Source organism: Rhineura floridana, chromosome 19 (genome assembly GCF_030035675.1).
Source record: "Rhineura floridana isolate rRhiFlo1 chromosome 19, rRhiFlo1.hap2, whole genome shotgun sequence".
NCBI classification, from domain to species: domain Eukaryota; kingdom Metazoa; phylum Chordata; class Lepidosauria; order Squamata; family Rhineuridae; genus Rhineura; species Rhineura floridana.
In genome coordinates this window covers 6,141,100-6,167,393 of record NC_084498.1, presented here as the reverse complement: position 1 = coordinate 6,167,393, position 26,294 = coordinate 6,141,100, and the positions used below count along the sequence as shown (strand labels likewise).

General features: G+C 42.7%; 1 protein-coding gene across 18 annotated transcripts in view; it reads right to left on the bottom strand.

Moving 5' to 3' along the window:
- The window catches only part of CLIP1 (CAP-Gly domain containing linker protein 1), a 161,671-nt gene that overhangs the window by 26,271 nt on the left and 109,106 nt on the right, over positions 1–26,294 (bottom strand). For 14 of the 18 annotated variants that reach the window (XM_061603015.1, XM_061603012.1, XM_061603008.1 and 11 more), the window contains 4 exons: positions 16,078–18,363; positions 14,764–14,901; positions 11,509–11,615; positions 6,074–6,188 (listed from right to left, as the gene is read on the bottom strand). In XM_061603015.1, the coding sequence (XP_061458999.1) occupies positions 6,074–6,188; positions 11,509–11,615; positions 14,764–14,901; positions 16,078–18,363 (2,646 nt within the window). The remainder of the gene's footprint in view (positions 1–6,073; positions 6,189–11,508; positions 11,616–14,763; positions 14,902–16,077; positions 18,364–26,294) is intronic. The other 4 variants (XM_061603021.1, XM_061603018.1, XM_061603019.1 and 1 more) reach the window with 1 other exon arrangement.

Here is a 26,294-nt window from a genome sequence, read left to right as displayed (position 1 = left end):
CGTATAAATCACTGATGAAACAATATTCATTAAATTTGCAAAATGTCACATGCATACACAGATTCTCTAACAGACACTGGCCAGAATTTACACTGTTACCATAGCAATACTGCTCAAAAATACCTGCAACATATGTTGACGACTCATCACACTTATCTTAGAAGGCCCTAAATCTCAAACTGAAAAATGAGGATATTACAGACAGGGTTTGTTTACCGTTTGCTGATTTCTCTGCACAAGGGAAGACCGAGCCCTCTGAATATTATGCAAGCCCCTCTCTCACACATACTATAGAGTAGAGGTTTTCAAACTTATCTTCAAGGGACCCTCTCCACAGCGGCTTCTCTGTCACAGAACTGTTGTGCATTATGTAGTGTTCTTACACTCAGTTCCTGCCATTACGGATCTTCTCATTGAGGTGCTCCTGATTAGTTTCCAAGGAACACCCAGGATTGCTCAGAACATGCTTTGAAAAAACTACTGCCTTTTCAAATTAGCACCTTTTGGTTAAATTTTGGGGCTAGCCTTGACATCACACCTTGAAGGTAGATGTCCTTCCTGGCCTAACACCCCAATTCCAGTTGCCAGATTTTTTTTCTCTAGGACTTATGTGCCAACAACTGCAATGTGCAGCAAGGAAAGTTTAAGAAGAGGAGGGAGTCCTGGGACCAAGTTTAACTGCAGGAATTAATTCACAAGATGACTTTAGGCTAGCCACTTTCTCTCAGCCTCAGTCTCCACCCACAACTGCATCCTAGGGATAATATTACTGATCTGTCTTACAGCATCCCTGTAAGGTAGGTCAGTACAATCATCTGGTGGTGTGGGTCTGAGAAACACTGCATTCCCTAATAATGTCTTAGTATTGATCTTTGCAAGCCTTTTTTGGCTGAAGAGCAAAGTAAAAATGCTTTATATAAATTTAAAAAACCTCACAGCAGAGGTCAAGTCTGAACTGAATGCTTCCCAGCAAAGCCACAAGGATTACACCAGCTCAGATCATAGGAGGCTGCCTTATGCAGAATTAGACCACTGATTTATCTAGCTTAGTAAGGTCCATACTGACTGACAGTGGCTCTCAAGGGGTTTCAGACAGAAGTCCTTCCCAATACCAGGAGATGCTGGGGACTGAAGCAGAGACCTTCTGCATGCAAAGCATGTGCCCTACCACCGAGCTGTAGCCCTCCCTTAATGTTCACAGCACTTCACACACTCAGGCACTTCTAGATAGGTGCTTACTATCATAAACGGGTCATTCAGATATCACAAATGTGCCACCGATAGCAATTTATTGGATTTTCCAAGGAAAGGGTAAATCCAGAATAAATGGGAAAAGATACCGGGCAAAATAATTTAAAAAACCATCAAAAATATGTTGTCGATGATGTTGTGTGGATGCTGCAAAAGAACTTGCATGCACGAACAGAACCAATCCCACAACAAGAACCCATCTGGAAGGATCCTCTGGAAGCATGCTATGCATCTCAGAACAGAGCCTTATGTAAAGGGGACAACCCCCCTGGAGCCCTGAAATGCATGGGGGCCATGCGAGAAAGCAGTGAGCTTTTTCATTGCAATGGGGCCTCTGCAGGTAACGTTACTGGCAAATTGTGATTCAGGGTCATTCTGAACTTAAAGGGTTAAGTTTGGCCTGCCTCCACTTGGGCCATCCTTACCCACTAACTCTGTAGGCTACTCTCTTCTGATTGCAGGTTTTCATAAGTCTTTTTTGAAAGGCAGTGTTTGGATCCCTTGCAGAGATGTCTAATCTAGGCTAATCAACCACATTAGGCCATATCGCCTATTTAGCTCCATGACTCGTGCAGACACTCATTATTAGACTCCCCCACCCCCAATCTAACAATTTAAGCCTCTTACAAATCAAACTTAAAATTCCACTGAATAAAAAAGAGGTACCGTATATTCCGGCGTATAAGACGACTTTTTAACCCTGGAAAATCTTCTCCAAAGTCGGGGGTCGTCTTATACGCCGGGTGTCGTCTTATTAGGGTTGCCATATTGCCCAGATAGCCGGGTTTTACCCGGATTCTAAGCATGCCACCCAGCGCCCGGCTAGCCCCTTAGGTGGCCCGGATTCTCAGCTTTCATTTTTTTAAAAAATTAAGTTTCTAGGTGGTGCGGTTCTCGAGATATATATAAAAACGTCAGGCACCCCCCCCGGGTTAAATCTTTTTTTAAACTACTGTATAGCACTTCGTAGCTTTAACCCCGCCCGTTCAGGATTTCAGCCAATCAGTGAAGTGTTTGTTTGGTGGCAGTGTCTGCAAAACCTCATTGCGAGGCCAGAAAATGGTGGTTTCCCCTCCTGTTTATCTGAAAATCTTATAAATTGGGTAGGTATATACATTTCAGTTTTTCCCCCTGTTGTGTGTAGGACTCAGATCCTGGGCAGTGTTTTGAAAACCTTCCCAATAGTTGCTTTTGGGGGTAAAAACAGTGCTAATCCCATATGTCCAGAGTAAATCCTATTGAATTCAGTAGGAATTACTTTTGAGTAGACATGATTATGAATGTGCTGAAAATCAATGGGACTTTAGAGTGAATGTAAAAAAGAATTGTGTTTGTGTTCTCTTTCTGCCCCCCCCCCCGTCCTATTTTAAAGCAAGTAGGCAGGGCTTACTAAGGTATTGCAGTTTTTATTCTGTAGGAAACTAATACTGATTTTTAAAAAACTAATACTGATTTTTCTGCAATGACCAATTGGTTTGACAATAAACTATTATATTATATGGGCTGTATGTATTTATACATCTGCAGTGTGTGCGTGTGTGTATGGAGTCTTTCCAACACCCCTGTGAGGTAGGGTTGGAAACCAAGGCAGCTCACAACAAGAAATAAAGCCATTTAAAATCCAATAACCATAAAAACAAGTATAAACAGTTGCAAAACAGTGTAAAGTGGCATGATTCGGAATTTTGGGTTGTGTGAATGAAGTTGCTTATCACTTGAGGTTGCATTTCTGTCCCTGTTTGAGTAAGCCCCATTGAATACGCTGGGACTTGCTTCTGAATAAATAAAGTTAGGATTGCACTATAAATATCTTTACAGTTTGTGTAAATAATAAATATATTTGATAGTTATGCTTATATAAATATTTCTTCATTTATCATATTTTTGGTTTTTGGTTAGGAATCCTGACTGGTTGTGAGATGCTTAGTTTTTTGCCTTATAGGAATCTTGTTGTGGTTGGTATGGTATTACATTTAGGAAAGTGTTACTGCCTTCTGTATTTTTTTTTCCTATTTGCATTTCACTTATCTTTAACCTCACTCCGTTACAGCCATAGAAGCAACAGCAGCATATGCAAGATAATTAACTCCCATTAGTGATAAGAACAAGAATTTATAATTATTATTTCAATTAAAACAAGAGGCTTATCAATACTTTGAAGAGGACCAGATATTTATTTTCTTTCTGAGCCCAGGACTGGGTCTTTCATGATGCCCGGTGTGTGTGTGTGTGGGGGGGGGGGGAGCAGGAGAGTAGTCGATAAGACAGACATCCTGGCATTGATAATCAAATTAGCAAGGTATGAGTGAGGTTGTTGTACACTTCCAGGCTCAGTTTCATTTTGAGTATGGAGGTGGAACCTGTGTAGATGTGGTTATCAAAGGGAGAAGAAATTTTGAGTTAAGCAAAGCTCTGCTTTTATAAAACCTAAGAAACATACAGTACTTTGAATGTCTGAGTGCCTGCACCAGTGGAATACTGGAGGAACTTGTAAAACTTGCTGCAACAGTATTTAGAACTGAGCATGTGGCGTGAAAGACTCCTTTTCCTAACATTTTGGCTTGTTTTTCTCTGATTGTGTATTTTTATTGTTTTTACTATATTTGTAAGCTGTGCTGAGCTCTGTTTTTAACAGCAAAAGGGCAGGATATAAATTCTCTTAATCAATCAATAAATACTCCATAGTGTTGGAAACTAGAGTCTAGGCATTTAATGTTGCTTTTAAAAAAAAGATTTCTCACATCTTTCCCCAGTTTTTGGTGGTAATTCCTAGGCACAAAAACAAAACAACTGGACAATCCAAATATTAATATTTATAAGTTTATAAGTGACAGTTTTCCTGCTAAGTACCTGCATGTCATAAGCAGGGGTAGTCTTATACGGCGAGTATATCCCAAACTCTATATTTTAACTGGAAAAGTTGGGGGTCGTCTTATACGCCGGAATATACGGTATGTAAAGAGGCATGTCTGCAAACCAAATCCAGAGTGCTTTGTTGGTACAGGTTCAGCTTTGGAGCCTATACTTCCAATAAATTTTAGTTTAAATTAATTTGTCCAGGGACTCCTGCAGGTTATCCCAGGAGACAAAAAGGCAAGAATTGCTGTTAAGAGGCTGAAATGTAATGCCTGGGCTCTCCGCCTCATCGCTGTCCCAGTTTCTTCTCAGCTTCACAACACTGCTGATACAGCTTTCATCCCCAAAGTGATACTAACAACAAAGCTTGAGCACTCTGCTATGCAGTGTAAACCCGTCAACATAAGAAGTATGTCCACTTCTCCTTTGTAATAATCAAGTTCCTAGCCCTCATTATTTGCAAAGAAAAGCTTGGGGAAGATTCCATGTTCCCCTGCTCCTCATTCTTCTTCCACACAAAAAAACCCAAGGTAATAATTGCAAATTACTTCAAAAGTTGATTCATGGAGGCAGAGAGATACTAAGTGTACACTGATACTTGGTTCTGACAACAGAATTTGGATTCTTATGTTTGTTTGCAGAGAATACACTTACAACCCAATGAAAAGAAGGATGACAATAAGATGACAGATTGTGTGAACACAAAATACTCGAAAGAGTTGGGGCCATTATAAAGTCCAGGCTGACTCTGCAGTTTCCCCCAGATCCTTGACTTAGAACTTAGCCAGAAGTTGCTCAGATGTGGTGTGCAAAGGCTAAGCAGGCATACAGATCCCTTCAGACTACAGCTTTCCCAGCACAAAGTGTGTGATCTACTCAACTCCCACTTGTTTCAGTGGGGTCTGTGTAGGAAAGGTCCACGCTGTATGTGTATGTTCATATATTAAACAGACTTTAATATCCCAAACAAACCTCACAGCAAGCACAATGAGTCTCATTTACATATATTCAAATTCAAAATAATCACACACAGCTTTCCCCCACTCTATTTGTTCAAACAACATACTTATCAGTGCTGCGTGTGCGTGTGTGTGTGTGTGTTTTAAACCACTGTTCAACCTTGGTTCCCCAGCTGTTGTTGGACTACAACTCCCACCATCCTTGGCCATTGGCTAAGCTGGCTGGGGTTGATGGGAGTTGTAGTCCAACAACATCTGGGGACCCAAGGTTGAAGAACAGTGTTTTAAATGACCCACTAAAGAATGTCACTGTAATGAGAATCCCATTAGAGAAGCAGTAATGCAAGAAAACACAGTGGCTGGGAAAACAAACACTGACAGAAAGGATGGACAACCTCTAAACCTCTCCACAGATGTAGACCTCTGATAACAATGAACAGCTCTTCCCATCAGACCCTCTCCTGTGAAGGATTCATTCGGGGTTATGCAATTCTCTCCTTCTCCCAGATTCTTGAGGAAATTATATTTAAATACTTCAAAACCAAAGAGAAGAGCTTCAAATGTGGCACCTTGGAAATGGACTGGCTTTATGTGTCAGGGGCAAACATTCGCTGGCTACAGCTGCCTATGAGAGCTCACACCGCAATAAAAACTTAATTCTTCTCTATGGTGGCTCAGCTTTCGTTGCCTACTTGTTGCTACTATTTATTTACAAAACTATTTGTATAATGCTATTCATAAAGAAGCGGTTTACAACATACATAAACACAGAATAAAACCATACAGACATTTTAAAAGCAGCAATCATTAACTAACTAGTGCAGAAAGATATTTGGCACAGCTGTTCTCCTGGAATTTGTATCCTGAAAGATAAATTCCCTCCATCATCAGCATGGGTTGCAATGTCTCTCTCTCTCACAGGTACAGGAACTGAACAGCACCGCTAGCTCTTAAGAAGCCACCCGTAGCAAACTCCACCTCTAGAAAGCCAAAGTGAGAGGACTTACCTTCTGGTGACTTGTGACTTCCCCTTTGCCGAGCTCCTCGGCAAGTTTAACGTTCTCTTCTTGCAAGACTGCGAGCTGCTGGGACTTCTCCACCTCTGCCAGCTTTAGCACTTCTCTGTAAAGACAGAGAGCGCATAGTTACCATAGGAACAAGAAGGGCAAGGGGGGCAACGGTGGGAAAGAAATCAGCTTTGCAGCTTGCAAAAAAAAAAATCACATGCTTAATGAGATCTTTAATAAGGTGACAACCCACATTCCAAATGCCCTTCCCCCTCCAGCATTGATCCTCAAAAGCAGATCAGTGGGTATTAATAAAAATTAGACAAAATTCCATGCGTAATTACTCTTTATGCCCTTTGAAACATTTTTTTTAAATCCAATGCAATACAATACAAAAGTATTGTAGCTGTAAGTGGGCTGGGTTAAGTATGACAGTATTAAGATTCTTCTCTCATGAATGGCGTGAGCCAAGAGACACTGAAGATGAGTTCAGGCACACCCCCCCCCTCTCTCTCTCTCACACACACACACACACTCACTCACACACACACACACACACGACAAAACTGACCAGTCCTCAGAATCTGAAATAACAGGATCCTTCAGCAACTCATTTTTAACATATATATATTTTTTTACAACAACATTGGAGCAAGTGCAGGCTCAAATACCAAGGAAAGGATTATTATTTATTTATTTATTCAATTTATACCCTGCCCTTCCTCCCAGTAGGAGCCAACTCACAAAGTCACAGTTCTATGACTGCCGTGGCTTAAGCAGATGGGTTAAATAGGGTTGATTTCTTACACGGGGGATTTTCCGCTCCCCACCCCCAATTGTGTACTCCTCTCACAGCTTTTTGCTCCCCCCGTCTCTACTTGTTAGTGAACAACAAACATTCTACAATCATCCAGAAGACCGGGGGGGGGGGGAGAGAAGAGATCATTCAATAAAATAAGCAAATAAATGAAGTCAGCTGTGTGGCAAATGTTACAAAACCAACTAGATACACCTTGGAGGGTATGATGTTGAAGCCCACCACTTGCCTTCTGCCTGCGCATGGGAACGTTTACTGCTTGCTCTACCATGCCACTTGCTTACTAATCATCCCCTAATGCCAAACAACTAGAGGGAGATGGTGTGGGAAGCATCAAGAAACTGCACAGTACAAGCAGGCATACAATCCAGTGTGTTCCTGGGTAATTTCCATCCACATGAGAATCATAACCAGTAGACTCAGCCATGTTTTTTGGCAAATGATCCCAATTAACATCACTGAAGAGCACTGAATTAATCTGGATGAGGAGTTCAAACATATCAGAGCACTTTCTAGCTCTTTTGATTTGTCACTTCAAAACCATGAGGTTCTTCTGTTAAGTGGTCTGGGGTGATGCTTGGATTACAGGACAGGCTCACTAACAGACATTTTAGGAGATGCTTGCACTGAGGCAGACCAGCTGTCTGTCTAAGATTGGCTTGACTAGACTAGAGACGTGATATGAGTCTTCCCTCTATGCTGAAGAGTCACTCCACACGTGATGTGGTAGGAGCATGTTTACCACTGGGTATGCACATGCTGGGGAGCCAATGCCACTTCTAGTTCTTTGGCACTTGTAGCTGTGTGAAACATGCAATTGTAAAGGCATGCTTGTCGTATGCATTACTTCCATGCATTGATGTGTCAAACGTGTACTATATAGAGCAGCATGAGATGCTTTAAACACATCGGGTTAAAGTGTTTTTAGCGTTTCTGTTTGCCGCCCTGGGCTCCTGCTGGGAGGAAGGGCGGGACATAAATCAAATAATAATAATAATAATTGGTGGAGAACCTCTGGCTCGCGGGTCTAATAGATGCCACGTGTAGGAAAGTTCAAGCAGTGGCTGCTGCAAAGGAAAAATCTGGAGCACACTTTTAAGTGCATTCCCGATTCTTCCTCTGTAGCCCCGGCTTGAATTCCATCTGTGGCTGCAAAGTCATACTCTCCCTTTGCAGCTACAGATTTAAGTTACAATCATCTGATGTCAGGTGACTGACAGGTGGGGAGGCCACTTCTGGATACAAGAAGCATTCATTCACAAACAATTGTGTGTTTCACAGAGATGAAGGTTTTAGTAAGAGGTATAAAATGTGTTATTCCTCTGAACTAGGCACCTGCAGTGGTATCCACATTCATGTCAATTTTATTCTGGAGAGACACAGTGCAAAACCCTAGTTTAGCATTAAATGCATACGCCTTGGGGTCATACACTCCCAACTCCTCTGGCACAGTAGCAAGGAGCAGATAAGTAGCATCGACTCTTAAGCTAACCAGAGTTGCCCATTACATCTGTCCTCAGGGTACTCTGGTTAGTTTAACTATGGTTAGTGAACAACTCAGGGTCATAAGGCAGAGTTTGATTCTGGCTTCTTGGAACTAGCCACAGTTTACATTAACCAGAGTTCCCAAAGTTCAGGCGGAACAAGGACCTCTCTGTTAATTAAAGAGTGGAAGCTTCCAATCTTTTCCTAGCACACCTGCATCAGAAGAGGACAGGGGAAGGGGAATGCATGAGCCCAAGGCTCATGCACGGTTGTGTACACAATGCTAGACCTCGTTTGGTGTTATGCCTGAAAGGTCCAATGTTTAGTTTATCCAGCAATTTTTGAAGATTTTGCTGTGGATGAATATGATGTCATTTAACCATCCTGAGTTGCACTAAATTGTGTATACATGGCTGATGGTCAGAAATGATGGGAGTTGTAGTCAAAAACATTTGGAGAGCACCAGGTTGAGAAGGCTGATGTGCTTGCATGAGCGGTGCTTCTTCCTCTCTGCCACAAACACAGATTCAGTTGTTAGAGGGTACTGCCTCTTGCTGAAGCAGAAATACCTCAATGTCTTTGGTTACAAAAGGCTCGCTGTACCTCCTCCAAGTTCTAAGTGTTCTAAATTTCAGTATGTATATTAATGTGTCATAAATTAGATTCCTTATGTCAACACAGATTTAAAGTCTGCACCAACGTTTCAGAAGGAAAAGAGGGTCAATGGCTATTGGAGCTTGGTTTCCTGATTGTGGTCTGCAGGTTCCATCCCTTTATGAGCAGCCTTTTTTTAAAAAAACGAGACTATAGCTGTTCAGTCTTTTAAAATTGTATGGCAGCAGCATTCTTGTAGAGAGAAAGCTGCTCTTGCATGTAACACCCACACACACCTGAGAACTGAGGGTGCCCCAATTACAGCGTAAAGTAGCACAGGAAGTCTGAGAGAGCAGCATTCTTTTAACTGAGAAATGGCAATTGCAAAGGCTGCACATTTTCATTGCACTGTGTAAAATATTTATTTATTGAATTTATATTCCACCCTTCATCCCAGAAGGAGCCCAGGGCAGCAAACACTAAAAACACCCTAAAACATGACTTTAAAATATATTAAAACAAAACATCTTTAAAAACATATTAAAACAAAACATCTTTAAGAACATCTTAAAAAGCAATTCCAACACAGATGCAGACTGGGATAGGGTCTCTACTTAAAAGGCTTGTTGAAAGAGGAAGGTCTTCAGTAAGTGCCGAAAAGAACAGAGCCTGTCTAAAGGGGAGGAAATTCCAAAGTGTAGGTGCCACTGTATTAAAGGTCCGCTTCCTATGTTGTGCAGAACAGACCTTCTGATAAGTTGGTATCTGCAGGAGGCCCTCACCTGCAAAGTGCAGTGATTGATAGGGTATATAAGGGGTAAGACGATCTTTAAGGTATTCTGTTTCATATAGGAGTCTCTTACAGAAAACACATCCCCTATGCACAATCACAGTGACCTGGTTTTCTTTCCACTTCTACCAGCTATCTGACCACAAAGATCAAGGACAACTTCAGAACAAACACCAACCAACTCAATTCCTCCCCAGCTGCAATGCCAACCAGGTATTTACGGCAAGTGATAAACTACTCTGTTATCAAGAAACAAAATACCAGATTGGACTGCTCTATATGAAAGAAGGATCTGAGAATAGCAGTCAGTATGAGCTCCTCCTTTCATCTGCCATTAGTAATAAAAAGATGCCTCGCATCAGGCCCAACATTTTGTTAAAATTTGACAAACACACAGGGAGAGTGAAGGAGTGTGTGTGTAGAGACAAACAGGGTCCCAACTTTAGCATCTTGCAATAATATCTAAATAGCAATTTCTATATTACAACGCAGTTATAACGCAATCCCATTTCTTCTGTGAACTACACATAGCCTTAGAAATAACAGCTTTTATCTGAGAGCAAAGAAGATATTTAGGAAATGAATAGCCCCATCCCATTTCAAATAGCAAAAGGAGGTTCTCGAACATGCAATTAGAGTTTGGGGGATAGGCTTGGTTCTAAAAGGGAACTGGGAAACACTTGCGAGCAAGATGACTTTGAAGCATCCAGTTTGTTGCGTGACAAAGCCTGTCCCTCTCTGCCCACAGAGCCTGCAAAACTTGGATCTCTCCCACAACTAGTCATGTAAAATCACCATATTTATTTCTGTTAATGCAAAATAAGAAAAAAGCCACACACAAAATGAATCAAACCACCACGTCACTGGAAATTAAAAATAAAGACTTTTTTTGCGAACAAAATCCCTTCGTCAATTAGCATTGCACATTCCACATTCTCTGGTGTCTGAACCCATTCAATCATTGCGGCTATTCCTCTAAGGCAGCCTTTCCCAACTAGTGGGCCACCAGATGTTGTTGGACCACAATTCCCATCTTTCCTGACCATTGGCAATGCTGGCTGAGGCTGATGGGAGTTGTGGTCCAACAACATCTGGTGGCCCACTAGTTGGGAAAGGCTGCTCTAAGGCATTACCAGTAATTAGTAAGAGAAAGAGAAAGTGATCAGCGCTCTGTGTGTGTGTGTGTACAATGGGGGGAGGGGGGTAATAGAATACCCCTTATTTAAAAAGTACTGGTGCCCCCAAGTGGCCAAATTATGTGTAGTTTCCAATCAATAAACGTGCACGCTGCAATAAATGTGCCATGATTCAAATCACCAACCAGATAGAGAAAATCCAGTGACTGAAACTGCATTCTTTTTCCAGTGAGTGTTGTTTTTGGCTGTAACAGACCAAAAGTCTTGTGGCACTTTAAAGACTTAACACATTTATTATGGCAAAGGCATTCACAGACTGGAGTCTATTTCTATCAGATGCATGAAGTGTTGTTATCCATCTGATGAAGTGGTCTCTAGTCTACAAAAGCTTGTGCCATAATAAATGTGTTCGTCTTTAACAAGTCTTGGTTGCTTTTGCATTATCTTCATAAGTTTCAGAAGGCAGGGTGGCTATTTTTAGACAAATTCTCCACTACCTTTTCCCTCTCTAAACAACTGAAAACAACTCCAATACACCACTTTTTGTTCTCATGAACAAAACAGAGTCTCACATGAACAGAGTTTCTACACAGCAACAGAGTTAAACACTTACAGTTCTTTTCTAATCTCTTCCATTTTTTTGTTCTCCGTGTTGAGGAGCTCCTGAGACTTGTTCAGCTCTTCTTTGTTCTTTCTGTTGCTTTCTTTAAGGGACTCCAGCTTGGAAGAGAGAAGGAAAGAAGAACACATTTGCTTAAGATTTCCTGGGAATGTAAGGACCAAGATAGCCCAGATTATTACATTCATTTTATAGATTTTTTTAAATACTGCTTAATACAGTAAAAATGTCTAAGCAGTTTACTTAAAAACAACAACACAGACATTTAATATAACCTCCTAAAAACCAGGTAAAAAGATAAGTGCTACACAGCTGTACTGCATAAATAAAACACAGCAGCATACAAAACAAAACAAAATTAAGATTAAGAGTCCAGAAAAGCTTGGGTAAGTTTTTAAGAGGATTTTAAAAGTAATATCTGTCTCTTCCTCATGAATTACTTGAGGGAGGGCCTTACAGATGGGGGCGCTATCACCAGAAGGCCTGCTTCTGCGTTGCCACAAAGTGATGATCGGCCAGCAGGTTGAAGACTGGCCTGGCCTGGAGGTGGAGAATAGTGCTAGTGGACTGGGACAGGTTTTTTTTAAATAAATAAATAAATAAAACCCTTTCCCCATGCCATTCTTCTAATCTAAATGGTGACCCCCCACCTCGCTATTTGCCACATTACTGAAGACAATTTGTTTTTCACAATGGTGCAAACAGCAGTTGCAGGGGAGCAGGAGCGTAATGGCAAATTCAGAAGTGCAGGGTGTGTTCATGTTAGTCACAGCCACACACCCTCCCCCTTTTTTGCTGCAGGGTTGAGAATGAGGTCCTTGTGAATGCCTTTTCCCACAACAACAGACATCCCTAGGAGCCAATAAGCAGGAAACAGGAGTGTGTTAGTCACTGAGAAGACTCTTCTCAGTGGCTGACTCACCTCCTTTCACTCTAATTGTCTCCAGTCAGCAGGAAAGGACAAGGAAGCACGTTAGAAGACTCTTCTCAGTGGCTTACACACTCCCCTTTCATGCTGATCGGCTTGTAGGATGCTAGAGACATAGGGACCCTGCTCCTAAAAAAGTAAAGGGTCTAAGATCCCCCAAGCCCCAGGTTGACTACACCCCTGCAGGGGAGTTAACTAGAAAAATGGTGCAAGGAAAGGGCTTAACGCCTCCATCCTCTTCCCACAGTGTTACAGTCCTGATCCAGTTAGAGTCCCTATGACTACTTTTAAAAGAAACTGAAAGATACAGGAGACCCAATCACCAGTTTCCAATGTCTTGCCTAATTTGGCCACAAGATTTTCACATTAAAACACCCTGTCTCTTTGGTACTGAACAGAACATGGCTGCTTCAGGTTTTGGACTGTCAGAAGCTGAGGAGGAACAAAAACTGGGATGGCTGAAAGCTTTAAACATGATATAAAGGAAATGATAAAGTACATGGGGAAATACATTAATCCAGTGAACTAATCAGAGTCCCAATGCACTTCTGGGGGCACAGGAGAAATTTTTCTGCCAAATGTATTAGGGAGTTCATATAAGCATTAGATTTATAGACCTTCCTCTTCCAACAAGCCTTTTAAGTAGAGATCTTATCCCAGTCTGTGTTGGAATTGCTTTTTAATATGTTTTTAAACCTTTTTTAAAAAACAAAACAGTTTTAACCTTTTTTTCTTTTTTAAGATGTTTTCAAAGCTTTTTTAAAAAATGTTTGTAAAGATGTTTTCTTTTAATGTATTTTAAAGCCTGTTTTTATGATGTTTTTATGTGTTTTTAGTGCTTTCGTTTGCCGCCCTGGGCTCCTGCTGGGAGGAAGGGCGGGATATAAGTCAAATAATATAGTTTCACTCTGACTTTCAGAGACAACCTTTCTGGATCAAAAGCAGTAGTGCCTATTTGGAATAATTTTAATGTAACTACACTTGCCACAAAATGGAAGGTTGTACAGCCCAAAGGGCATTGGTTATCTCAGTTAGTTTTCAATTAATAAAAATGTTGACACATCTCAGAATCCCCTTTAAATCAGGTATTGGCAGTATAATCCTCTTTGGTACATTCTGAAAGTAAAATATATTAACATTATGAAGCTACAAGTTCCACACAAATTGGCAATCCTGTTAGTTTATAATCAGATATGCAAACATTCTTGCAAAGAAGTTTTACTACATAAACTGCTGGTCCGATTTCAGAACCCTCGTCAAAGGAAAGGTAGTGTTCACTAAACATTAATTGGCAGAACCATGAATGCCAGGTAACCACAGAAGGCTTTCCATCTTCCCCAACCCCCACTCCCGTCTTTCACACAAACCTACCATCACATCCCAATGTGTCTAGCATAAAGTGTCCAATGTGAATTTGCATAGGCAAAAGAAAAGCCTCTACTGTGGGTGGGTACAGTACCTTAATTAGTGGGAAGCAAAAGAGTGAAGCACTGAGCTGGTGGTGCTGAGACTACCACCCTTTCAATGAGTCTGACGGTTCTGGCCCAAACTGACCAACCACAGAGTCTTTATTTATGGTGATTTCATCTATCCTGTAAGAGCTTGCCATCAGCTTGTAAACCTCATCTGTTCACAAGCACGCAGTAATGTGTTTTATTATGTAATGGATAATCTCTGGCCACTCTTGAAGAATTGCAGGGGCACTGGATTTTAATTTTAATTTCCAGCTATCTAGCATTAACTGACATCAAGGACCTTAACGCTCTGTGATCTCCAGCAGTACTGCTGGCCAGTGGTGTAGTGAGCAGGGAATGCGGGAGGCAGGGGGACAATGCACCTCCTGGACCTTTTTCAGACCAGGAGTGCTGTGATAATCTACAGGGATGCCTGGATAATCAACATACGCTGTTTGGTCTGGTAAAGGGAATGAAGTACAGTAGGGCCCCACTTATACGATGGGTTACATTCCAGGCCCCCACCAAAAATCGAAACCCACCATAAAGTGGGACATTGCGCGCAAACAGCTGTAAAGTACAGCTGATTGCTGTCAGCTGGAGCGCGGCAGCTAGAGCTCCCTGCGCTACAGCTGATCGCCCCACTGGTGCCGTATTAGCGGAACGCCAAAAAGCAGGGCCCTACTGTTTCCATTCCATCACTGAGCAATAATCACTTTTCTCTCATACAGACTGGATTTACCATTCAGAACCATTTCACTGACCAGCCCTCAGAAAGCCACCTAATCGGCGAAGATTTAAGAATCAGGCTACCCAGGTTTGAGTGAAGCTTATTTTTCCAAACAGCGAAGATCTGGTTTTGCTTACCTCCTTCTGCAGCTTCTGATTAGCCTGTTTGGAATCCTCCAGTGAGGCCAAAGTTTCCATCTTCTCTTTATGAAGGGCATCCTTCTCTTTGGTCACTTGCTCAACTATCTGCAAAGCATCTTCAGCTGTTTGTGCAGTCTAAAAGATAAACAAAGCCGCATCAAGTCCTGTGCAAAACCATGCTGGACTAGATATACATCCATAGAACTACCTACTCCATAGCTGATCCCTCAAATCAATGAGATTTCTCTAGAGTAAACAGCATGAAGAAGGCTATGAATTAATTGCAAGCTGCCTGCCAGTACGTCAACACAAGCACTCTATTACTGGCTACTTGTGTGCATTCTGACATTTCATAAAATACATTAAATTAAATCTCTCAATCATCTTGTTCCATGCATAAATTATAGTCCCATGCTAGTGTCATTCTTCAAGTGAGACCAGTGGCCCTAATTAAGCCATCCTTCTGCCATTAAAAAAAAGTAGTTCAAGAGATATTCACTACCAACAGATTTGTCATTTGTTCTCTCTGTGTTTTGACAATACTAAGGTATCAGGGCAGCAGCAGCCCTGCAACTGAATTTGGTGGACAACACTGGAGTTGAAACAGATGGGAAAAAAGACATGGTTGAAAACTTGTAGAACTTCAAGTCTTTTTGGGACCAAAGCAAAAGCTTCAGACCCAAGCAAGATAATCTAAAATATAACTTAGAACAAAAGCTTTACAGTTTATGAAGCACAGGCAGGAATGGCTCAACATTCCATTTTGTGCTCGGTTGGTAGTGAATGCAAACCCTACTGTGAATAAAAAGATAACAGACATTGCCAAATCCTTTGCAACATTAACTTTAGCAGCAATTCTGCTTGGAGCATGTCCTGCTGCCTTTTACCAAATTAGAGTTACAAGGCTTAGGAGGTAAATTTAGCAACTAATTTTTGGATACCAGTTGAAGTGTATATTCAAACCATTTTCAAATAAGGCCAAATCTGTGCCAATCTACATTGTGTAGTGTCAAGCTCCTACAGATCTGGAAACTGGCCTTTTTATTCACAATTGAAAAATTGTCTTGCAACATTCAATAGCTGTGAGGCCCTTGAAAGCTACATGTGATCTCCTTCCCTCCCTCCTTACCCCATTATTATAGCAGTTAGGAGATTTTTCAAACACAGTGGGTAAATTCTCTGTGAGCAAGATAATTAAGGAGAGAGTTCATACTGAGCCAAGGTGCTGGATCATGCAAAATTAAGTGCACTGAAACGTTAGTGTTGGGGTGTTAGTAACTATACCTGACTGATTTATCATTGTTTCGATACCTCAAATCTTTGCATTACTGCATGTGCCTGAAGACTCTCGATTTCTTTCAGTTTCAAGACAAGCTCATCCTTTTCTTTCTGTAGCACCAGGTTTTTATTCTGAGATGCCAGAAGGCTGGCTGACATCTCACTGTCGGCCTGTGCTAGAAGAGTTACCTCCTCGTGAAGTTTATAGTAGTCTTCAGAGAATTTTTCTTTCTCTTTCAAGATTTCTTCTTTGATTGTGATCAGATGCTTCTGCTCGGAAAGTAGAATCTCATTCTCCTGAAGAAGTTTACTGCGCTCTAGCTCAGATATTTCGTGGCTGGAACGGAGATCCTCTAGAATCTTGGAGACGCAGCTGTGCAGTTCCTGGAGCTCTGCTTTTGACTTGGTCAGTGCCGAAAACTCACCCTTTAACTTCTCAATATTAGATGCAAGCTGGTCTGTCTCAACATTCAAGGTCTCCTTTTCCTTAATAATTTCCTCTAGCTTAGACTCAGATTTCAGTTTCTCTTGTATCAGTTTATCCTTCTCAGCCAACAGTTCTTTGTTTTTTGATGTGAGCTGTTCCTTCTCCCTCTCTAACTGGCTGACACTGTTATGAAGCTGCGTATTCTCTACCACAAAAGACACATTTTCCAGCTTCCTACCTTCCCGTTCTATTGTCAGATTGTCATGGACTATTTTGAACTCTCTACTCAATTTCTGACATTCTTCTTGCAACCGAGCCTTCTCTTGGCTCAGTAGCTCCTTCTCAGAAGAACTGCTTTTAAAAGAAGCTGCCAGCAGCTGTTTAGTGTGAAGCAAGGCAGAATATTCGTTTTCCAATACTGTTTTGTCGCTCTGGGTCTCTTTCAAGATTTTGGACAGCTCACATTTGTAGCTGGCAAGGTCTTTGTTCTCTTCCATTTTTTGGTCAAGCTCGTGCTTCAGAGTTTCAACACTACCCTGGAGCTTGGCCTTCTCTTGAGTGAGCATCCTCTTTGCAGAGATGTCCAGCTCGTGCTTCCTCTTCAAGTCGCACAGGGCTTTGGTCGCAGACTGCTTCTCTGCAAGGAGCTCAGCACATTTAGCTTCCAGAATGGCCTTTTCCTTCAGAAGGTTCTCATTCTGTTTCTTGAGCTTCAAGGATTTCTGAGAGGCCAACTCCTTCTCTGCGCTCATCTGGCTTAGCTTCTCATTCAACATTGTCTCTGTAAGAGTGGCACCTTCACAGACCGTAGCCAGCTTTTCAGAAAGGGCCTTGTTTTCATTCAAAAGTTCTTCTCTTTCGCTTGAAAGTCTCCTCTCAGCTGAAGACAAGGCTTCCTTCTCTTGCAATAACTGAATACATTCAGAGTCTGTTGACTCCCTACTGGCCTTAATCTCCTCTAGCAGCTTTGAAAGGCTGGCATGAGAGGTCTGCAGTTGCTCCTTGTCTTTGATGACCTTTTTAAGCTCCTTACTTGTTGCTTCTAGATCGGCTTGCAGGCCTTCACTTTTTACACCAAGCTTCTGCTTTTCATCAAGAGCCTGCTCTAAGCTTTTACGCAGCTCTTCCTGGCTTTCCAAGAGAGTCTCCTTGTCCGACTGCAGATCCTGGCTGGTCTGCAACAGATTATCCTTTTCTCTTTTCAAAGCCACATGTTTGTTTTCAAGACCCAAGTGTTTCCCCAAGAGCGAATCCCTCTCAGCAGCCAGGGAAGTTACTTCTTGAAGGAGCTCCTTTTGGTCCCTGGCCATGTCTTCGTAAGAACTCTTCAGCTTCTGAATGACATCATCCTTATCTTTGAGAAGAGCAGCATTTTCCTCTGAAAGCTTCCTCTGGCAATCCTGTAGTTCCTCCCTTTGGCAGACATGCTTCTGACACTCCTGGGCCAAGGCGTCATTGTGAGTCTGGAGCTCATTCACCCGGCAAAGGAGAGCCGCCTTCGAAGTGCGGAGGACATCGTTCTCTCTAGTTATCTTAAGAAGATCGTCTTGGGCTGCCTCAATTTCCAAGAGCAATTTTCCTTTCTCAGAAATCAATTCATCGTTTTTTGATTTTTCCTGCTGAGTTTTACTCTCAGCTTCTTGTTTCTCCTTTATGATTTTTTTGTTGTCCAGGTTTAGTTCTTCATTCACTGTCCAAAGCTTTTCCTGATCTTGTTTTAATAACCCAGTCTTGGACTCCAGTTCTACAAGTTTTGATAACAAGGAACCTTTTTCTAATTTTAAAGCATTCCCCTCCTGTGCCAACGTTTCTTTCTCTGATATCAAAGCCCTCATCTCGTCTGACATTAGTTCAATCTCTTTTCTGGCTGCTGCTAACATAGAGGTTAAGGACTAAAGAAACAAAGGTTGGGGAGGAGGGAAACAAAAAACCAAAAATGAAGTCAAGCAGACTAGTGCAAAGTGTGGATTAAAGACAAATAGTGTTACAATTTTTTTAAAAAAGTATATAGTGACACACACAGCCCTGCTGAAAACTTCCAAGTCACTTCGTGTGCTAAACAAATGCCATGATATTGAAAGGACTTAAGCTCACAAATTGTATGGATTTTAATAAGCCTTATGAACTCATAAATGATCACAAATACCTAATGAGTGCTTAAGGCCACACTGCAGCTGGAATATAAGATAGGATTCCAACCAGGCAAAGGCTCTAAATAATGTGTTTGCCAAAGTAGGCAAAACTTTAACAGGCTGCAAAGCAGCAGGATCAGCCACGTGCTCCGTTTTGCCATCAGCTGCAATGTCAAAATGAGATTTATATTTCAACACGAGCAGAAGCCACAATCTTTGCCCACTATTTTCAACTGATATATAATCCCCACACACACAATTCTGAGAGAAAAGAACTGTGCATTTTGTGCCTGCACATGTTGTTACTGAAAATGAACAATCAGACATGAGGTTGGGGGCAGGTGGACCTTGAGTGGGCGCACAATCCCACTGCCCTGTTGCATATTCAGTTGTACGTTCTTAGACACTGGAACCTTTCCTGAACTACTTTATAAGAACTGGTGACCTCATGGGTTATCATGATAGCTAATATGCTGCCCTGGGCTCCTGCTGGGAGGAAGGGTGGGATATAAATCAAATAATAAATAAATAATATTAAGACCATTTGGTAGAGACCATTTGGGTAAAAATAAATGGAGAAACAAATAAAACTGACATGGTAGTAGGTGTCTACTACAGACCCCCTGGCCAAGAAGAGCTGGTAGATGAGGCCTTTCTCAAACAAATCTCTGAAATCTCAAGGAGGCAAGAAGTAGTAGTGATGGGGGACTTCAACTACCCGGATATCTGCTGGGAGACAAACTCTGCGAAGCACAAAGCCTCCAACAAATTCCTGATGGGCCTTGCTGATAATTTCCTCTTTCAAAAAGTAGAAGAAGGAACAAGGGGATCGGCAATCCTGGACCTCATCTTAACTAACACGGACGAATTGGTCACGGGAATTAAAGCGGTCGGTACCTTGGGGGAAAGTGACCACGTAATACTGGAATTCATGATTCTGGGAAAAGCCAAAGAAGAATATAGTCAAATATGGACCTTGGATTTCAGGAAAGCCGATTTTAGCAAGCTCAGGGAAATGATGGGTAGGATCCCGTGGCTAGATAGACTAAAAAAAAAGGAGCCCAAGAAGCGTGGGAGTTCATGAAGAACGTATTACAAAAAGCGCAATCGCAAACAATTCCAAAGAGGAAGAAAAACGGAAGACATCGGAAAAAGCCAATGTGGCTACACGGAAGACTGGTGGAGGAGGTAAAAATAAAAAAGAGCATGTATAAAGAATGGAAGGAAGGACGCATCACCAAGGAAGAGTACCGACGAGCGGCTCGGGCTTGCAGGAATAGCGTAAGGAAAGCTAAAACCCAGAATTAGCTGAGGCTGGCGAGGGAAGCGAGGAACAACAAAAAGGGGTTTTTCAGATATGTTCAAACCAAGAGAAAGACCAAGGAAATGGTGGGACTGCTGCTCAATGAGGATGGAAAAATGTTGACAGATAACAAGGAAAAGGCAGAACTGCTCAACGCCTATTTTGTCTCCGTTTTCTCACAAAAAGGGAACAGTGTGCAACCTTGCATCGGTAGCAATCTCAGTAAGGGGTCGGGATTGCAGTTCAAGATTGATAAGGAGATAGTCAGGAAATACCTAGTTAACCTAAATGAGTTCAAATCTCCAGGGCCTGATGAACTGCATCCCAAAGTATTGAAGGAACTTGCTGATGTACTCTCGGAACCTCTTGCCATCATCTTTGAGAAATCCTGGAGAACGGGAGAGGTACCGGAGGATTGGAGACGGGCAAACGTCGTCCTGCTCTTTAAAAAGGGTAAAAAAGAAGATCCGGGGAATTACAGGCCGGTCAGTCTGACTTCAATACCGGGAAAGATATTAGAACAGATAATAAAAGAGTCCATTGGCAACTATCTAGATGACAATGCTATGATTAGTAGGAGCCAGCATGGGTTTGTCAAGAAAAAATCCTGTCAAACTAATCTCATCTCTTTTTTTGATCGGGTCACTAGCTTAGTAGATGGTGGAAATGCTGTAGATGTCATCTATCTAGATTTCAGCAAAGCGTTTGACAAAGTCCCCCACGACCTTTCGATTAGCAAACTGGTCAAATGCGGACTAGATGGAAATACTTTCAGGTGGATTCACAACTGGTTGGAAAACCATACTCAAAGAGTGGTCGTCGGTGGCTCTGCTTCGGACTGGAAGGAGGTTTCGAGTGGAGTGCCACAGGGCTCTGTCCTGGGGCCGATACTCTTCAACATTTTTATCAATGACTTAGATGATGGGGTGGAGGGAAGCCTTATGAAGTTTGCGGATGATACGAAACTGGGAGGGATAGCTATCACAATGGAAGACAGGAATAAAATCCAAAGGGACCTGGATAGACTAGGAAATTGGGCTGAAATTAATAAAATAAAATTCAATAAAGACAAATGCAGGATTCTGCATTTAGGCCACAAAAACAAAATGCACGGGTACAGGATGGGAAATACCCGGCTTAGCAGTAGTGCATGTGAGAAGGACCTTGGAATTGTAGTGGATCGCAAGTTGAACATGACCCAGCAGTGTGATGCTGCGGCAAAAAAGGCAAACGCGGTTTTGGGATGCATAAACAGAGCTATAGTTTCCAGGTCGAGGGAAGTAATAGTCCCACTATATTCTGCATTAGTCAGGCCTCATCTGGAATACTGCATTCAGTTCTGGGCACCTCATTTTAAGAAAGATATAGACAAGTTAGAGCGGGTTCAGAAGAGGGCGACGAGGATGATAGCCGGTATGGAGAACAAGTCTTATGAGGAAAGGTTGAAGGAACTTGGCATGTTCAGTCTGGTGAAGAGAAGGCTGAGGGGTGACATGATTGCACTCTTTAAGTACCTGAAGGGCTGTCACATAGAGGAGGGTACAGATTTGTTCTCTGCTGCCCCGGAGGGTAGGACTAGGTCTAATGGTTTTAAAGTTGCAGGAGCGTAGATTCAGATTGGACATTAGAAGGAACTTCTTGACAGTAAGGGCAGTTCGGCAATGGAACCAACTGCCTAGGGAGGTGGTGGGATCCCCTTCACTGGATGTTTTCAAGCAGAGGCTGGACAGCTATCTGCGGGAGATGCTCTAGCTGTGGATTTCCTGCTGTGAGCAGGGGGTTGGACTCGATGGCCTACAAGGCCCCTTCCAACTCTAGGATTCTATGATTCTATGATTCACCACATTGTGAGCTGGCTTTAACTCAGCTCCAAGTTAAAAGGATTACTTCTGACGTGTTAAAGAGTCCCAAAATGGTGGTGGCATTAGTAAAATGTCAAAAAGGGGGAAATAGCACAGTAACCTCAGACTTTAATTGATACAAGCTTTAGTGAATGTAGAAACGAAGCAGGAGAAAGACTTATTGAATTCTGTGAAGCCAATAATTTGTTTCTTGCAAACACATTTTTTGAACAACCAAAAAGATGACTACACGTGGACATCACCAAATGGTCAATATAGGAATCAAATTGATTATATAATTGGTAGCAGAAGATGGAGAAGTTCCATACTGTCTGCAAAAACAAGACCAGGAGCAGACTGCGGTACAGATCATGAACTGGTCGTATCGAAAATCAGAATAAAGCTAAAGAAGACCGACAAAGCAATCATAATGCCAAAATACAATTTAAATAACATCCCAGAAGAATATAAAGATCAAATAAGGAACATTTTTGAGGCTTTAGTTGACAGAGAACTAGAAGGACTATGGAGTGAAGTCAGAGACATTATCAGGGAAGAATGCAAAAAGACAATACCTCTCATTAAAAAGAGAAAAAGACCTCAATGGATGACTGAATAAACTCTTTAAATGGTTCAAGAAAGAAGGAAAGCAAAAGTAAAAGGATATAGAAACACGGTTAGAACCCTAAATGCAACAATACAGCAACTAGTACATAGGGACAAAGAGAACTATTACAATAGTTATTGTATAGAAATAGAAGAGGACAACAAAAAGGGTAGAAAAAGAGCCCTGTTCCAAAAGATTAGAGAAATGAAAGGGAAATTTAAACCAAGAGTAGGGATGTTGAATAATCAACAGGGGAACACATTGACTGATCGAGATGAAATAAAAGGAAGATGGAAGCAATACACTGAAGAACTCTATAAAAGAGATGCCAGGATGACAGATTCATTCATGGAGGAACCATATGATGAACCAGAAATTTTAGAATGCGAGGTGAAAGCTGCTCTTAAAATACTTGGAAGAAACAAATCACCGGGAATAGACTGCATACCAACAGAGTTGCTACAAGCTACTGAGACTGAATCAGTCCAAATTTTGTCCAAAATCTGTCAAGAAATATGGAAAACTAAACAATGGCCCACAGACTGGAAGCGTTCCATATACATCCCAATTCCAAAGAAAGGGGATCCCAGGGAATGCAGTAATTATCGAACTATTGCCTTAATATCCCATGCAAGTAAAGTAATGCTCAAGATTCTACAACAAAGGCTCTTGCCATATATGGAGCGAGAAATGCCAGACGTCCAAGCTGGATTTAGAAAGGGAAGAGGCACCAGAGATCATATCGCAAACATACGTTGGATAATGGAACAGACCAAGGAATTTCAAAAGAAAATCACCCTGTGCTTTATAGATTACAGCAAAGTCTTTAACTGGGTAGATCATGAAAAACTATGGAATGCTTTAAAAGAAATGGGGGTACCACAGCATCTGCTTAGATTAAAAGCAGCCAAAAGCTTAAACAGCCCCGCCCCTCGCTCAGGAAGGAAGCCTGCCTTCCTGCCTTCAAAGGAAGGAAGCCTGAGATAATCCTAAAGAGTTAAGCCCCAGCTGATAGTTGAGCCATCAGCCTCAAGTAACACATCACTGGCTGGCAGCAGTAGCTGGGAGGAACCAGCCACACATATAAAGTCAGAGCACCCTAGCGAGGGAGCCTGCTCCACGAGCTAGAGGGAGCCCCAGCTGACGAAGCGTCAAGGCCCCAGCTGACGAAGCGTCAAGGCCCCAGCTGACGAAGCGTCAAGGCCCCAGCTGACAAAGCATCAAGGCCCCAGCTGACGAAGTGTCAAGGCGAGTTAAGCAGCAGAGCGAGTGCGGCACCAGGGCAAGGAGGCCAGGGCCCCCCACTCTGCCCGTCTGTTCCCTAACCCCAACTAAACCGAAGTCTCCAACCCATTGATGTAATAAACCTTAAACAAAACTATGCAGGTAAGAAGCCAGCAGGGGTGTGGGGGCTTTCCAGTGTTTTGCACCGCCTACGGCATGTACGACTATCTGCCTGTTGGACAGAAGTCGTGGGTGTGCTCTCGGTGCAATGAGCTCCTGGCTCTCCGGGAACGACTTCATTTCCTTGAGGCCAAGGTAGCGGACCTGGAAAAGCGGAGAGAGGCAGAGAGGTGTGTGGAGGAGGCCTTCAGGGACGTTATAGCTGTGTCCCACTCCAACGATGATAGCTCTCCTGCTATCATGGAGAACGATGGTCTCGGGGAAGGAGAGCATCCAGCTGAGGAAGAGGGAAACAATCCCTTAGAAGGGACCCATTCCTTGGGGGATGAGCAGCTATCCTCTTGTGCTGAGGATATATCTCCAGGGGGTGAAAAAGCGGAGAGAGGCAGAGAGGTGTGTGGATGAGGCCTTCAGGGACGTTATAGCTGTGTCCCACTCCAACGATGATAGCTCTCCTGCTATCATGGAGAACGATGGTCTCGGGGAAGGAGAGCATCCAGCTGAGGAAGAGGGAAACGATCCCTTAGAAGGGACCCATTCCTTGGGGGATGAGCAGCTATCCTCTCGTGCCGAGGATATATCTCCAGGGGGTGGAGGGATCTTTGTAGTGGGTGATTCGATCATTAGGAACATAGACAGTGGGGTGTGTGATGGGCGTGTAGACAGCAAGGTGTTTTGCCTGCCTGGTGCGAAGGTTGCGGATATCGCCCATCGTTTAGATAGTTTGGTAGACAGTGCTGGGGAGGAGTCAGTGGTCGTGGTGCACGTTGGCACCAACGACATGGGGAAATGCAGCCGTGAGGTCCTGGAAGCAAAATTTAGGTTGCTAGGTAGGATGCTGAAAGCCAGGACCTCCAATGTGGCTTTCTCTGAAATGCTACCGGTTCCACGCGCAGGACCAGCCAGACAGGCCCAACTTTGCAGTCTCAATGCGTGGATGAGACGATGGTGTCAGGTGGAAGGGTTTGGATTTGTTAGGCACTGGGGAACATTTTGGGACAAGCCGGGCCTGTACAAAAGGGACGGGCTCCACTTGAACCAGAATGGAACCAGACTGCTGGCACTTAAAATTAAAAAGGTAGCAGAGCAGCTTTTAAACTGACTGAGGGGGGAAACCCGACAGGAGCTGAGGAAGGTCCAGTTCGGAATAAACCTCCCCCCTGGGATAAAAACCAAAGAAATGATGAAATTTTAAAAGGGGTAGGCCTAGAAGTAGGCATTGTGAGAGCAGGGGCACAGGATATAAATTCAGAAGGGCAAAATTACCACAGGCCAAACCACAAGTGCCAAAGACACTTGAAGAGAGACACTGCTTACAAGTGCCTGTACGCTAATGCTAGGAGCCTCCGAACCAAGATGGGAGAAGTGGAGTGCTTGGTCTTAGAGGACAGCATTGATATAGTGAGCATAACGGAGACCTGGTGGAATGGAGAAAACCAGTGGGATACGGTTATCCCTGGATATAAACTATACCAGAAGGACAGGGAAGGACGTATTGGTGGCGGAGTTGCTCTATACGTGAAAGAAGGCATTGAATCCAGCAAGCTCGAAACCCCAAAAGAGGCAGACTCCTCCACAGAATCGTTGTGGGTGGTGATACCATGCCCCAGGAGGGACTTAATACTGGGAACGATCTATCGTCCCCCTGATGAAAATGCTCAGGGAGACCTGGAGATGAGATATGAAATTGAGGAAGCATCCAAACTAGGAAATGTGGTAGTAATGGGTGACTTCAACTACCCGGACATAGACTGGCCGCATATGTGTTCCAGTCATGACAAAGAAGCAAAGTTTCTAGATATTCTAAATGACTATTCCCTAGACCAGTTGGTCATGGAACCGACCAGAGGGATGGCAACCCTGGACTTAATCCTCAGTGGGGACCAGGACCTGGTGCGAGATGTAAGTGTTGTTGAACCGATTGGGAGCAGTGACCACAGTGCTATTAAATTAAACATACATGTAAATGGCCAATCGCCAAGAAAATCCAACACGGTCACATTTGACTTCAAAAGAGGAAACTTCACAAAAATGAGGGGATTGGTAAAAAGAAAGCTGAAAAACAAAGTCCAGAGGGTCACATCACTCAAAAATGCTTGGAAGTTGTTTAAAAACACTGTATTAGAAGCTCAACTGGAGTGCATACCACAGATCAGAAAAGGTACCGCCAGGGCCAAGAAGATGCCAGCATGGTTAACGAGCAAAGTCAAGGAAGCTCTTAGAGGCAAAAAGTCTTCCTTCAGAAAATGGAAGTCTTGTCCGAATGAAGAAAATAAAAAGGAACACAAACTCTGGCAAAAGAAATGCAAGAAGACAATAAGGGATGCTAAAAAAGAATTTGAGGAGCACATTGCTAAGAACATAAAAACCAACAACAAAAAAATCTATAAATACATTCAAAGCAGGAGACCATCTAGGGAGGCGATTGGACCCTTGGATGATAAGGGAGTCAAAGGTGTACTAAAGAACGATAAGGAGATTGCAGAGAAGCTAAATGAATTCTTTGCATCTGTCTTCACAGTGGAAGATATAGGGC